Source organism: Nymphaea colorata, chromosome 8 (genome assembly GCF_008831285.2).
Source record: "Nymphaea colorata isolate Beijing-Zhang1983 chromosome 8, ASM883128v2, whole genome shotgun sequence".
NCBI lineage: Eukaryota > Viridiplantae > Streptophyta > Magnoliopsida > Nymphaeales > Nymphaeaceae > Nymphaea > Nymphaea colorata.
Window position 1 is genome coordinate 9985301 of NC_045145.1, and position 14167 is coordinate 9999467.

At 38.8% G+C, this 14167-nt stretch overlaps 1 protein-coding gene across 3 annotated transcripts; it reads left to right on the forward strand.

Annotated features, from left to right (window-relative positions):
• The first annotated feature begins 960 nt into the window (after positions 1 to 960).
• On the forward strand, positions 961 to 4509 carry LOC116259491 (heterogeneous nuclear ribonucleoprotein 1-like). 3 transcript variants are annotated; one of them, XM_031637346.2, is made up of 5 exons: positions 961 to 1111; positions 1274 to 1387; positions 1857 to 2081; positions 2333 to 3518; positions 3978 to 4509. In XM_031637346.2, the coding sequence occupies exons 3-5, from the start codon at positions 1860 to 1862 to the stop codon at positions 3989 to 3991; spliced, it is 1422 nt and encodes a 473-aa protein (XP_031493206.1). In that variant the 5' UTR covers positions 961 to 1111; positions 1274 to 1387; positions 1857 to 1859; the 3' UTR covers positions 3992 to 4509. The 3 variants fall into 3 exon arrangements, with proteins under 3 accessions (XP_031493206.1, XP_031493207.1, XP_031493205.1); XM_031637347.2 differs by having other exon boundaries at positions 978 to 1111; positions 1216 to 1387; XM_031637345.2 differs by lacking the exons at positions 961 to 1111; positions 1274 to 1387 and having other exon boundaries at positions 1851 to 2081.
• Positions 4510 to 14167: the final 9658 nt, after the last annotated feature.

The following is a 14167-nucleotide window of genomic DNA, read 5'->3' on the forward strand; positions in this document are numbered from 1 at the left end:
TTAACAGCATTCTCTCTATGTTATGACTGGCGTAGGGTGGTGGCCAATCTCATTTTGTGTGTGTGCGCATATTTATTTTCTTGCAATCAATTAAAATGGTCACAAACAATGACTCCTTGTGTAAAATGACAAATTGCTTTGCAAGTTTGATTGTACTGTTTAGTGATTTGAGCAGTCGTATCAAGGTCTGTGCTGCTTGGCCGCCAGATGCCAGGTTGCTGATTGCTCCAAGTACTCGATCTGGAAAACTGCGCTTTAATTGGCTGGCATATATTCAAAGTTCATTCAACTTCTTAGAATTTTTAAAATTTAAAAACCATTTTGAAGATTTGATTCGCCATTTTCTGCATGGGCTTTGCAGAAGAAACACCAACACTCATAGTTCCTATGATATTCTCCTACCGGTTCCGGCTAGTCACTCGTTCAAATAGTTGCGTTACTAAATTGGATCCATTCCAATCAAACTGGAACGGTTTAGACCAAGATACCGTTCATCTAACGCACTCATTTAACGATGAAGTTATGCCAATAAAGGATTTTTTTTTGAAATTTTGCTTTTCAGCCGTTGACAATAAAAAGAGAAAGAATGATGCCACATCTTTCTAGGGAAAAGAAAGTTCTCTTTTGCGATTTATGTAATTGGGTTAATAATGGTGAGAAATAAGACTTGAACTGTTTTTTCTAGTTATTTTCATCATTAATTATCTCTTATTAACTTTTTTAAGTGCAAAACGTCATCTCTCGTTCCCTCCCCCCCCCCCCCCCCCCCCACTCTGATTCTTTTCCGTCTACAATACATCACCATTCCCCACGTCTCTCTCTCTCTCTCTCTCTCTTCTCTCGTGGGCGTCATAATATTTCCATTCTTTTGAAGAAAAAATCGATTTTTTTTATCACAATCGGTGGAGATTGAAAGAAAAGGAATAAGAAAAGTAAATAAGAAAAGGTGGGGAAGGGGGAGGGAGGAGGCGGGAGGGGAGGGGGAGGTGTGGGGGATGTATTTTTTTTTTTTTTTTGTGAGAGGATGAAAGCACCCACCGTTTCATTCTGTTGTCTCCAGATCTTATTAATTCTCCAACTCTTATTGGCTTCCTTCTGATCCACGCAATCGGTTAGTTTATCTGATCTCAATTGCCATTGACAACTGGACCCCGTCTCTAATTCCTTCTTGGTTGATTTTTTTTTTTGTCTTCCTTACGCTGGGTTAGTGTGCAGGTTCTGATTCGGTTTCCTGGATGACAATCTAACATGGTGTTTGATTTCTGATCTGAAGGTGATTGGTGGGGACGCAAGGTCTATGGGAGGATCCAAAATTCCTTGATTGAATCGAAAGGAAGCCAATTCGGTTTCGATCTGTCCGATTCTGATTTGGGTTCTCTCCGCTGAGGTAAGATTTTGAGGCTGTGCCGTTGTTTTCTTTTTTATTTTTTCTTGTTGTTTTTTTATTTTATGAATTCTGTGTCAGGATCATAATCTGATGTAACAGAATGCTTCTCTTAGCCAATTATGCTCGCGTTGATAAGTTGATGGCCTTCTGATAACTTGATCTCTTGAATTGAGTGAGAATTGATTCTTTTAATATGAAGGAATGCAACCCGTCTTTTCTGATCCATCTGGTGAAACTTCTTTTAAAAAATTCCGGTAATGGGTTTGGCAGTCGCCAACGTTTATGTTGTACCTCGAACTTTGTTCGTCTTATATTTTCTGAGTTCTCCCGAGTTAGATTTGTTGATGGCCAATGAAATTGTTCACATATTTGAACATCCATTCAATTGTTGATGTGGCCGTCCGTCAAATGGCCTATGTTTTGATTGACATTCTTCTTCTTTCTCGTCAATGTGATTGAGGAAATGCAGAATATGGAATCAGATCTAGGAAAACTATTCATTGGTGGGATATCATGGGAGACGACAGAAGACCGTCTCAAGGAATACTTCATGTCTTATGGTGAAGTTGTGGAGGCCGTTATCATGAAAGATCGGACAACTGGTCGAGCTCGTGGATTCGGTTTTGTAGTATTTGCAGACCCAACTGTTGCGGAAAGGGTTGTCTTGGAAAAGCATATGATAGATGGCCGAGCGGTATGTCTCCTGAATTTGACATCCAATTCATGCCATGTGTACTTTTTCAGAATGCAATCTCTTATTTCACTTGAACCTGCTCGCATAAAGAACCATAAAATTCCTTGAACTTCTCTTTAACCTGCTCACAGAAAGAACCCTACAGTTCCTCGAACTTCTCTGATTTCTTCTGCAGTTCGTTCACATGAGTTTTCTGTCTTCATTTCTTTTCATGTTTCGTGTTTGTAAGGGACTTTTATATAATACTCCAGGTAGAAGCAAAAAAGGCAGTTCCCAGAGATGACCAACATATCCTTAATCGAAATGTTGGTGGTATCCATGGATCTCTGAGTCCTGCACGAACCAAGAAAGTGTTTGTAGGTGGTTTGGCTTCCACAGTTACAGAAAATGATTTCAAGATGTACTTTGATCAGTTTGGGACAATAACAGATGTTGTTGTAATGTATGATCATAACACACAGAGACCTAGAGGATTTGGATTTATAACCTATGATTCAGAGGATGCTGTGGATCGGGTCTTGCTGAAAACATTCCATGAACTGAATGGTAAAATGGTGGAGGTTAAGCGGGCTGTACCAAAGGAATTGTCACCTGGACCAAGTAGGTCCCCTCTCAGGGGCTTTGGCTATGGTCTAAACAGAGTCAACAACTTCCTTAATGTCTATGCTCAGGGATACAATGGAAACTCACTTGGTGGATATCAAATGAGGATGGATGGAAGGTTGAGTCCGGTTCCTGTTTCACGAGCTGGATACTCTACCTTTGGCCCACCAAGCTATGGGCTTGGGGCAAACTTTGGGCCTTCTCTAAGTTCTGGCTTTGGTGGGAGCACTTTTGGTGGTAATTTAAACTATGGTAGAGGGTTGAATGCTTACTACAATGGGAACTCAAGTAGATACAGTAGTCCAATTGGGTATGGTGGAAGTAACAGAGCAGCTGGGACATTTTTCAATACACCTACTCGAAATGTTTGGGGCAATGGTGGCCTTAATTATACCACAAGCTCTGCTAGCTCTGTAGATTATGCGATTTCTGGAAGTGATAGCTTTGGAAATAGTGGCTCAACATGGGGATCATCTCCCTCTGTTGGCATACATGGTGGAGGAAGCAGTGCTGGTTATGCAAGTGGGATACTTGGTTATGAGAATTCAGAGAATAGTTATGGACTGGGAGGAAGTGGTTATGGCGGGGGTGGTGGAACTGGCATCTCTCAGGCTTCACTTAGTGCAACTAATGGGGGATATGATGGATCTTACTTGGATCTTTATAGTAACAACTCTGTTTATGGTGATCCAACGTGGAGATCTGGAATTTCTGAAACAGATGGGTCAGGCTCCTTTAGTTACGGACTTGGTGATTCAGCTAGAGATGTTACGGCAAAAGCTTCTGGGGGTTACATGGGAGGATATAATGTCACTGACAGGCAACCAAATAGAGGTATGCTACTAACTGTTTAATAAATTTCTCCTGTTTGCAATCTTTTTTGACCGACATCTATGTAAGGATATTTTCCTGGATCCATCTTCAAGGAAAGAGTTCAACTCAAGTCATGTAAAAACATGTGGTCTTTTCGCTCAAACTTGTTCCTAGGATTTAAAGGCCACCAAATAGGCAACTTGCTAGCTTTATTTTCCACATAAAAGATTTATCTTTAAGATAACTTCTTTTTTGTTTTATAGTTGTTGAGTAGCCATCATGTTATAAAGATTTCACACTCCTCAGATGTTCACGTATTTTAAGAAAAATTTCTCTTCCAAATTAAGCAATAGATTTTCTCACTAAAAGCTTTATGCTGAACTTTGGCCAGAATTTGTGACTTGATAGCATCTTGTTTCTCTGTTTAATGCCATGATTTTTAGGAATTGCAGTGTGATAGAACTCTTTCTTTTTTGTCAGATTTCAGTAGGTGATGAGAAGGATTCAAGGCGATACTTTCTTCCAGTTTTTATTGTTATGCAGGTCTAATTCAGGTTTTCTATTTTTTTTCAAATTCATATTCAAAGAATATGACAAAGGATATCCTTTACAAGGTTTGCAATTTGGGTGTAACTTTCTAGGTGGAGTTTAGGCTTTCTTATTGGATTTGATTGAGATGTAAAATTGGATTGCGGGATATATCCAGAGGGAGTGTTTCCATTTGTAGCACGCATCATTAGTGATGCACAAGATAGGGCAATTCTTTCTGATGTATTTTCTGGCTAAGATATGCCAGCTTCTGTTGTGTTTGTTTTCTGTTTTAATTTCAGATGTGCCAGAATTCTGTTTAGTTTACTAGAGTGGATCCTTCAGGGAAGGCAGTGGGATCCTAGAGGAACTTGATACTTATCAGTGGGAAAAATGTTCAGGAAGCTTCATTGTGAATCTTGGATGTAGTTACTTAAAAGAACATCTCTTATTTTAATAATAACCATTTTCAGGATTTGACTTATTTCTCCCTTAATCTCCTCTGGAGATGCTGTACTCTTTCTCAATGGAGTTATTTTATGTTAACTGACCTGACTCACATAAATCAAGAATGCAGGTGGAAACAAAGAATATATCAAGGATGCAGGTTAGGTAGAATCCTCTTGAAGAGATGAAATTGGTTATACTGTCCAAATGACTGATGTTTTCCATGTTAAGTTCCGTTTTGAACATGCCTTTTTGTTGTGTCTCTATCATTGTAAGATGATTCATTGGACCTATCAAAGGTTTTTTCTAATTGATTTGCTAAGAATATTTCTGCAACTCATACAAGTAAAGATGAGAAAGGCTAATACAATAAAAAATGATGCACTAAGACTGAGCAGCAGACATTTGGATTTCTGAATATTTCTGCCTTTGTAGTCCACCAGCCATTTGGGACAGTGCACTTTTAATCTTAATGAATGCTGTATATGAGAAGTCAACATCATTGCATGCATAATACCATGTTAAAGTGCCATCTTGAATGTATTGTCTGTATATAAAGAGTTAACTTCATTTCCGAGATGTTTTTATGCTGATTTGAGCTACCAAATGAGGAAAATAGCAATCATGTTACACTTATGTTAAATGCTTGAATGTAATTTGAAGCATCATCCTGTGGCGTTTCTTCAATCAATGAAATCTTTGGTTGCACATGAACAGAAAAGTTGCACACAATGTGGCTCCTTGTACCTTGTGCAACATGATATTCGTCAATGTAATGAACTCTGAGGTGTTCCTCGACATACATATAAATATATCCTAAGACTGTCAAATGGCCATGGTGCACCTATGGCTTCCATGAGTTTGTGTGATGAGAATCCTCCGATCTTGTAAGTCAATTATTATTTTATGGACTATATTTCATGATAAAGTAGGATTCCAATTCTAATAAGGAGGTTTCCAGTCAACAAGAATTTGTAGCAGGAGTGCTTCTTCCTATCAGAAGCCACTATATCCCCCTTTGAGGAAGTCAAAGTTATAAATATACCGATATACGGCGAAGGTGCAGTATGGGCATTGTGGCCTTTTGATGTGTCCATGTTTTGTAAATATGGACACACATGTGTCTGGTTTGCAGGCACATATGTCATATGGATACTTCACACGCTTACTTATGTTCGCAATATCAGTATGCATGGACACACCAAGACCTATTGTGGCTGCAGTCAGGCTGGCATTTGTTTATTTTGAAATTCTAATAATTTTGTATTATTTTATTTTTGATATTTTGGTTAGCATAATTCCAAATGTTTTGGGAAGTTTTCTCTTGCGATGGATATACATGTGCATATGCATGTATATGGGTGCAGACTATCACCTTCCTAATTATAACTGCCACTATGCCAGACATGCCGTTGTACTGCTTTCTTGAACTTTAACATCCATGTGATACGGAAAATGCACAAATGCACAAGCAACACTAGTTCAGATTGGAGAAGGGAAGTGTAAAGATCTTTTCGATGTAAGTTGTGCCAATGCAGGTTGGTGAGTATATCTCTTGCTGTCTGGTGTATATATTATCTTCACATTCTGTGGAATTGAGAATCTGTTTATCTATAAAACAGTCTTTTTTCTGTTTTCTCTTACCCTTTTGCTCCGCTCTACATATTCCGGTCGGCCACATAAGATCATAATTATCAACTGCAATAAGATTTATTAAACTACACAAAGTTGACCTCTAGTTGTCTTTTTCTTAATGTTTCACTTCTGATGAGTAGCATTTCACTTTTTTTTTCCTGTTTTCTTATTTTTATTATGGCCATGATTCAAATATGGGAAGGTAGCTATATTTGGAATGTTTGGAAATTTGCAGTCCAGACCAAATGAAAGGACTAAGCTTGTAAGTACCCAGGACTAAACATGACCATACTGGATTTGACAACGAGTTTGTATGTGTCGGTTAGTGCAAAAGTTGGAATTCATATGACAAACAGGACCTGTTTTCAATTAAAATATGGTATGATCCTGTCTGCCTTGTGTTATATTTACTGAAATGGGGTCTGCTCTGGATGGCAGTAAATTGTTCCAGCTATTGACTTGGTGAGTCAAATCATGTTTTTTGGGTCATTCTCTATTGCTTTTTGTGAAGTAATCTTTTGACGAGACATTCGTTTTGGAAAATGTACTTTGGAAGCTTTTGTGGTCAACAAGCAGCGGTAATCCTGAGTTCTGCTTTTGGTAGTGCGGAAGATGCTTTATTTATGAGATTCCTGTTTTGGGTGATTGTGAGGAAATGGAGAATCAGGCCCCACAGTCGGCATGAATTTTGTGAAGGTTCTCCCGTTATCCGGATCTGTGACCAAGGCGTTAAGTATTTTAATTATAATTTTAAATCATTTTCATTAGTTTACCTGAGAAGGAGCTATAAGTCATAAATATCAGCAGAGTTTCGGAGAGTGAGACCTGCCATTGCGAGAGGCAGCCACGCTACTTCTATGTACTAGAACTGGTCATCTTGATGAGAGTATAATCCGTTCAATATTTCTAGAAAAAAAAAAAATTGCAAAGAGGCGCGTAATTTTTGGATGAACAATAAAACGGCGCCCAAATTTTGAGGCTGAACAAAAAGGTGCCTAATTTTCGAGAATAAATCTTAATAAGACGCTTACAGTAACCACCATTGGTATTGGCATGACAGCAAACCTAACCGGACAAATTATGGGGACATGCTCTTACGGTGCACAAACTTATAGACAGTCTTAATGAATCTGTCCTGAACTTGCTGTCATCCTATGGCTTCTGCGATGGGCTCTAGAGTCTAGATTGAAGCTTTTAGGAGGTCGGTCCATTCTAACTATATTCAGCCTATTATGGTATTTGAGTTACTGCTTTATCAAGCACCTTGGTCAAACTACACCAGTCAACTCGCACCCTAAGAACTTTTTCTTACTTCTAGCTCTTTCATGGTTTCTCTCTTGTAGGTCGAGGCTCCCACCTTACATGGAAAATATGATCTTTCTTCATTAGAAACTGTGGCCTTATCTCTAGCATCTTGTTCCTTATCTCCCATATCGTGGGATTGCTCTTTCATGAATGGGACCATCTATCATGTAGGAAACGTTCATGTCAAATATTTTCCCTTTTGGTAGACATGAACAGCTTATTTGATCTAATATATGGAGCTTACCATTGATGCATTGATGTGATCTACATGCATGATCTATTTTAGCTTTTGTGTCATTTTAAAGGGCATCTTAAGCAGGTTGAACTTCAGGAATGAACAATGTAAAATTATCCTAAGTGCATCACCAAAAGAATGTTGTAAACAGAATACATTAATAACATGACCCAGAGTGTGACTAATTGTTCTAATAAAATAGAGCATCCTGAATGTGGTCATCGCTGGATCATTATTTGGCATGACCTCTTATCGTGACTTGTTGTTGATAGGACAGTAATTTGATGCGAATTTTTAGAAATCTCTCTCTCTCTCTCTCTCTCTCTCTCTCTCTCTCTCTTTGTGTTATGCATGACAACAGGGTGTACAAATTAGTATGCTTATGGATGTTCATTCTTGAAGATGGTCCCATGCATAATAGTTCTAAATCCTTGTAAATTCTTTGTATATATGGCTCTAAATGCAAAGACATAAGCCACTGAAAATCATAGCCATTATTAGTAGATTGACTATTTGCATAATACATTCATTAATAGTTTGCGAGGAAGAAACCAAAGCAAGGAAGCTTATTTAGTGCTGAAAGGAATGATGATTATGTACATTCCTCTTAATCAGGACTAAATACTTAGTATCATGGCCATACATTTATACAAAACTTCTACCCCTAGCACATGCAAATGAGCCATAGACAGTCAAGCGAAATCCAATCCACAAACAAATTTGATCTATGGATAGCATCATTATGGTAAAGGTCGTAATTGCAAAGGAATCATTACCACAAGGCATAAAGGGGGAGGTCATAAGCGTTTAGCTAGAAAACATTGTGTTAGATGGGTTAGGAAAAGCAGGCAATATTGGTGTCACCCTTGAAGGTTTAAATGAAAAAATTGCAACTTGGGCCAATCCTAAACCTGATCAGTTACATCAAATTAATTGATGGATTTTGTTGTAGTGGAGAACTAAAAGAGACCTAATTTTTGGACAAAATGGAGATGCTATTGGGAGAAAGTTGGGGACTTGGTACCTGCCACCAATATTGTTGAGAAAGAGGAATGAAAGATCTATCTGCTAAACGTGCAATATAAATGAATTTCGAATGAAATTGGGAAGAAAATGCTTATCATTTTAAATGCAAGCAAATAAGGATATTATCTTTCTGGTTTGTGGAGTTATCAACCTTCGACACCTCATCAGTCCTTGCAATTGTATATTAAAACTGTAGGGGCTAAAGGGAATTATGCACTATTGTTCCTGAGTATATGCAGTATAATTTTTAGAAGGTTCATAGGACCAACCCTATAGGTTCTTGGCTTTAAATTTGCAAAGCATATGAGTTGTTTCTCTAAAAAGGATGCTTCTAATGGTTGAATTGCTACAGGTTGAAGTATGGCTATGGAGGCTTAAGTACATCTCTCGTACTCACCAACATGATTGATCCGATGTATTTGGAATAGTAGGTGAACCTGTATTTTCTGCGACAAAACAAACCAACAAAGGTAATAGTACATAAGCTTCTATCCTAAAGTAACTATGAGAAGTGCGCCACAAAGCCTTTTGTCTCTATGTGTCTCTTTCTCTATCAAGACAAAAACAATAGCAATCAAGTATAGTTCATTTTCCTCAACGCTATTTTATCTATGAAGATACACAAATTCCATTTCAAGGATTGAGGATCATTGCCCCTTTCCTGGATCCATCCTCCCATTTATGAGGCCTATGATCTAGTTTTCTAAATAACGATAAAGAGGGGAAGGAGTAAAGAAAAGTTGACATTTAGTTGTTGATTGAATCAAGAGAAAGCAAACTTCTTTTCATTTCTAGCGAAGACCAACATCTGCAATCTAAACCTCTTAAGATTCTTTTCATAGCCCCCTATCAATAGAAGCCCTTGATAGCACTTCTCTTGGGCGTGAAGCTATATCAGCATCATAAGCTTTGTTTTAGATCATCTACCAAAGTCTAGACATAGGTTGGCAGTTGAAGTCCATAATGCAATTGAGCAGGAAAAAAATCTCAAATGCTCAATTCATCTCGGAATATTCCTTATACCAAAACTTCATCTACAACCTTTTCCAACTAAATCTGCTTTATGTGAGCATATGAAATGTATGAACTAACTAAACCCAGTCATTGCAACAGCTTTTGCAGCCAAAGGATATTTACCTTGCACCTTTTAGATAGTTCAAGTCAGTGAAGGTCTTACACTACAAAACAACAAGCATTTACTGACTTGTGAATTTCAACACGTCAGTAAAGGAAACATTTTTGAATGCCTAGTTCGAGATTTACTTAACAGCCAAAATTTGGTTCAAGAATAATTGTACTATGCTTGTTGACTTTATAGAAGTCATGCAATTTTTACCCAATATTGGGTTATGTAACTATCGGCCATTATGTAAAAAAAAAGTTAACTAAATTTTTACCAATGGACATGAAAATGTTAGTAAAAATACTTTCATTGACCTTTACATGGGCGTTAATACAAATATTCACATCAATACTGATGTTTCTTGTTATGTCAGTAAAAATGTTTTTGTTACTTACCTTACATTTTTTACTAAAGTCTAGAAACATCTGTAAAAAAATCTTACTGATGTGATGTGCATTGTGTGTCGGTAATTGAAAACATCAAGAAAGCTTTTACTAACATCACCTTTACCAACATGTCATCTCAAATGTTAGAAGTAGTTTCACCGATATAAGCAAAACATGTGCTTTGATATTAATGCTAAAACCTTAATAGCCCGTATATTTGCTTCAAATATCGATAAATAAGATTAGAGGACATCTCAACTATTGCATGCATTTGAGTTACGAGGTAGTGTAGTTATGGGGTGTTATAGCATCCCTAGTCCTTACTACAACATCATGTATCACCAAAATTAAGACTGTCAAATATACATAAATAGAAGATGTTTACCAAGGAAAGTATAGCGACTGAGGCACCTATTGGGCCTTTTTGGCCGATCATATTGACATGCCTTGGTGAATATAGAAAAACATGTATAACTCTTGCAATTGAATAGCTTCATATTAGTTTACATGAGAAAGAAATTTGGGTTTGTCTTATAAGTTGACAACAATGAGGGAGAAACTTTTATGCATTACATTGAGTTAGCACCATTGTCACAAAAAATGTGTATGAGTATTATATGACGAGGAATTTTTAGGGTATAATACGGCAAAGTTGTATATATCAAGAAAATCTCGGTGAATTTTTAAAAAATTTAATAAATCTTGAGAATTATAAAAAAAAAATTAACAAAAAATATGAAAAAACAAGCAAAACGCGTATAATACCTGTATTATACATGCAGTATACCCTTATTATACCCATTTTTTCGACATGTTTTATTTTTTAGCGTTTTTTAACACGTTTTGAGTGGGTGAAATTTCACCCGCTCTACTGCCGACCGTGAGACGCAAAGGGGGAAGGGGGAAGGGAGAAGAGGGGGGAAGGGAGAAGCGGAGGGGGAAGGGAGAAGAGGGGGAAGGGAGAAGCAAAGGGGAAAGGGAGAAGTAGAGGGGAAGGGGGAAGGGAGAAGGTTGGAGAGGGATTGAGAGAGAGAGAAGAGAAATAAGGAATAAGGGAGGCCGTTGATCTCTTGCAGCCATGGCCGTCGTGGAGAATGCCGGCGTGGATTTGGGGGTGAACGTCGGATCATCGTTGGCTGGTCGGAATTTTGGTGACGAAGTGTTCTGTTATCTTCCAACAGTCACCTAAAAAGTCTCTCCTTCATTTTATCATGTACATCAAACACAGTTAATTTTACCCTACAAAAAAATTTCATGCAATCAAACAGGACCTCAAATCGGAAGAAAGTTAAATTTCATCCTGTATTTTTTTCCAGAAAAATTTATCATGGTAAATTTAACACGTTAAATTCTTCCTTGCAATCAAACGGGCCCAGAGAGATGCTCTCCCCATGGCTGCGACCCTTCTGCCGTAGCCTTTCTCTTGCCTTCCTACCAGGATACCTCTGTGTGAAGTTTTGGAGTTTTAGATGGGAGAGCTAGCCCATCAAAGAGACCTGGGAGAGGCAACGTCTGCCCTCTTCCCCACCGCTTCCTTTACTACCTGAGCAATCAAAAACATGACATTGAGGGCCACACTTCACCTCCCCTCAAGATATATTGAGAACAATAGGCAAGGGAGCAACCCACTGGAAGCAATCCCCTTTGAAATAATGGGCAAAACATCTCATGTAGTATGATATGGAAGAAGGTGAATATTGTGAACCTATGGAGGACAACAATGACAATGGGCAATCGAGGGCTTTCATTCTAGCATAAATGTCGTACTAATGGATAGGCTTTTTGCTTTTACTGCAATTAGTTGTTTTGTGGGAGGCGATTGTTGTAGGAATTTTGACTTCAGTTACATAAAGTATTGAGAATCCAAGATAAGGTCACTGCTCGGTTGGAGCGAGCGACACCCACCCAAAAACCTTGCTCCCCAGTAGGACGTGAGTGAAGCCATCTGATCAACCTGCTGCCCCGGGTATGCCAAAACCTGAAAAAGAAACAATTGAAGGCTTAGCCTTTGCAATATGGCAACAAGCCAGGAAAATACCAAACCCTCTTAGATAGGGCTCAAATAAGAGAACAAATATCAAAACCATTTATCATCATGTCGTGTTAGAGCACGACACGAAAAGGGCCACCCAATGGCCACAGTAACCCAATTTCAATCACATGCACATCAATCACATACATTCAATCATATACATTACATTTTCATTAACTTTAGTGAATTCACAGTTCACGTTGGTGCAACACAGACACGTGTACACCATGGGCGGCCTACAGCCGAGAGACAACCCCCGTGGTGGCCCATAACAGTATGGATCAATTTCATCCACTGCAGCGGTAGAGCACTCATCCATGGATGTGTGAATTTCAAGGAGAGATACTCAGCCTTCCCTAGGACACCTAGGTTTGGAAGGCGGGAGCCCAACGCTCCAAGCACAACACACAACAGTACCCTAGGGCCTTGCATCGCTTGCGCTCCGAACAGGCGAGACTAGTGGCAAAAGCGGGATGTTTCCCAAACACATAGCCACATCCCACTGGCCTCTCATCTCTTATCATTTATTATTATCATTAGATTAACACATTCACAAACTGACTTGCTAGCTCATGAGGTTGGTGCACTTCACGAGTACACCCACACATCCAATTGCCTCCACACGAGGTCTACACATAACAATAACAGTCATAGCTAGCCGTCATACAATACAGGTACAACTACCCTCCAATTCAATCATTTGCATCATTGCACGCAGCAATATGTGTGCAACAGAACAAAACATTCACATCATTCATCATATCAATCACATCGTCAAAAAAAACTTAGCCAAACCATAGAGAGTAGTCTCGATCTGTGATTGGCTCGTAGCTGTCCTATGCAGTTATCATTCTAGGATGCTTTCTAATGCACAATTGGGGTCGAGAAGACACTCGACTCGATACCCCACCTCATCTGTCCTAAACAATTATCAATTCTAGCATGCACATGCAAAGGCGTAACATTTTCAAAACAATCACTAATAGCCTTTCAAAACCCTTCATATCATATATCAATTCATGTACATGCATACACATATTCAATCTCAAAACAGTCAATCAGTTCCCATCACAAATCCTAGAATCCCATGACCCTAGGAACACACATTCACACATTTGCCCAGGTAGGGATTTGCCTGTACCTGTGGCGCGCTCACAAACTCTTCAAAATGCCTCAAGCTTCAAATCCGGTAGCTCAAGGTCGACGGGACGTGCCCGGTGTACCTGCAAACATAACCAAATGGTAAGTTCTCTACTCGTTTCGCTTACAATCGATACAAATCTAAAAATACCATCATCGAGGCATGTCTTCGCCTCAAATGGGTGTCGACCCACAAAGCCCTCCAAAAAGGGGTCTTTTCCCACCCGTCGAGGTTGCCACCAACGATTAGAACTCAAACTTATATTCGACTTATCACATGTGCGATTCTCACTTGTTTTCCATAGTTGAGGCGTCTTTCCCACCATTAAGATTCTCAACAAACAACGCATATGTACATCAATAGAAACCTACTTCCCAAGCTTGCTAAAACAGTTCTAAACCTTCACCACAACATCACAATCTCTACCATGCTTCCCTAATGCTTCGAAAATCAACTCATCATGCTTAAATGATCATTATAGGCATGAATCAACACTTCTCCATCATAATCCTAAACTTCCCCAAAAACAAAATCGTTAACACGCATCCCAAATCATCAATTTTAAACTCTAACATGCTCAAACAATAATTATACATGCTCTCATAGATAATATTCAATAATCTAAGCTCAAATAGGCCTTGCTCACCCCAATCTAAGTGTCCAAACTGTTGTGACGCCTCTGACAGCCACCTCAAGCATACAATCGGTCCCAAAATGGCATAAATTGTGCCAAGCCACCACCACCAACACCACCTAAATGCTGATACGAGGGGAAGAATGCGCTTCCCAAACTGGAATCCTAACAAACAGTG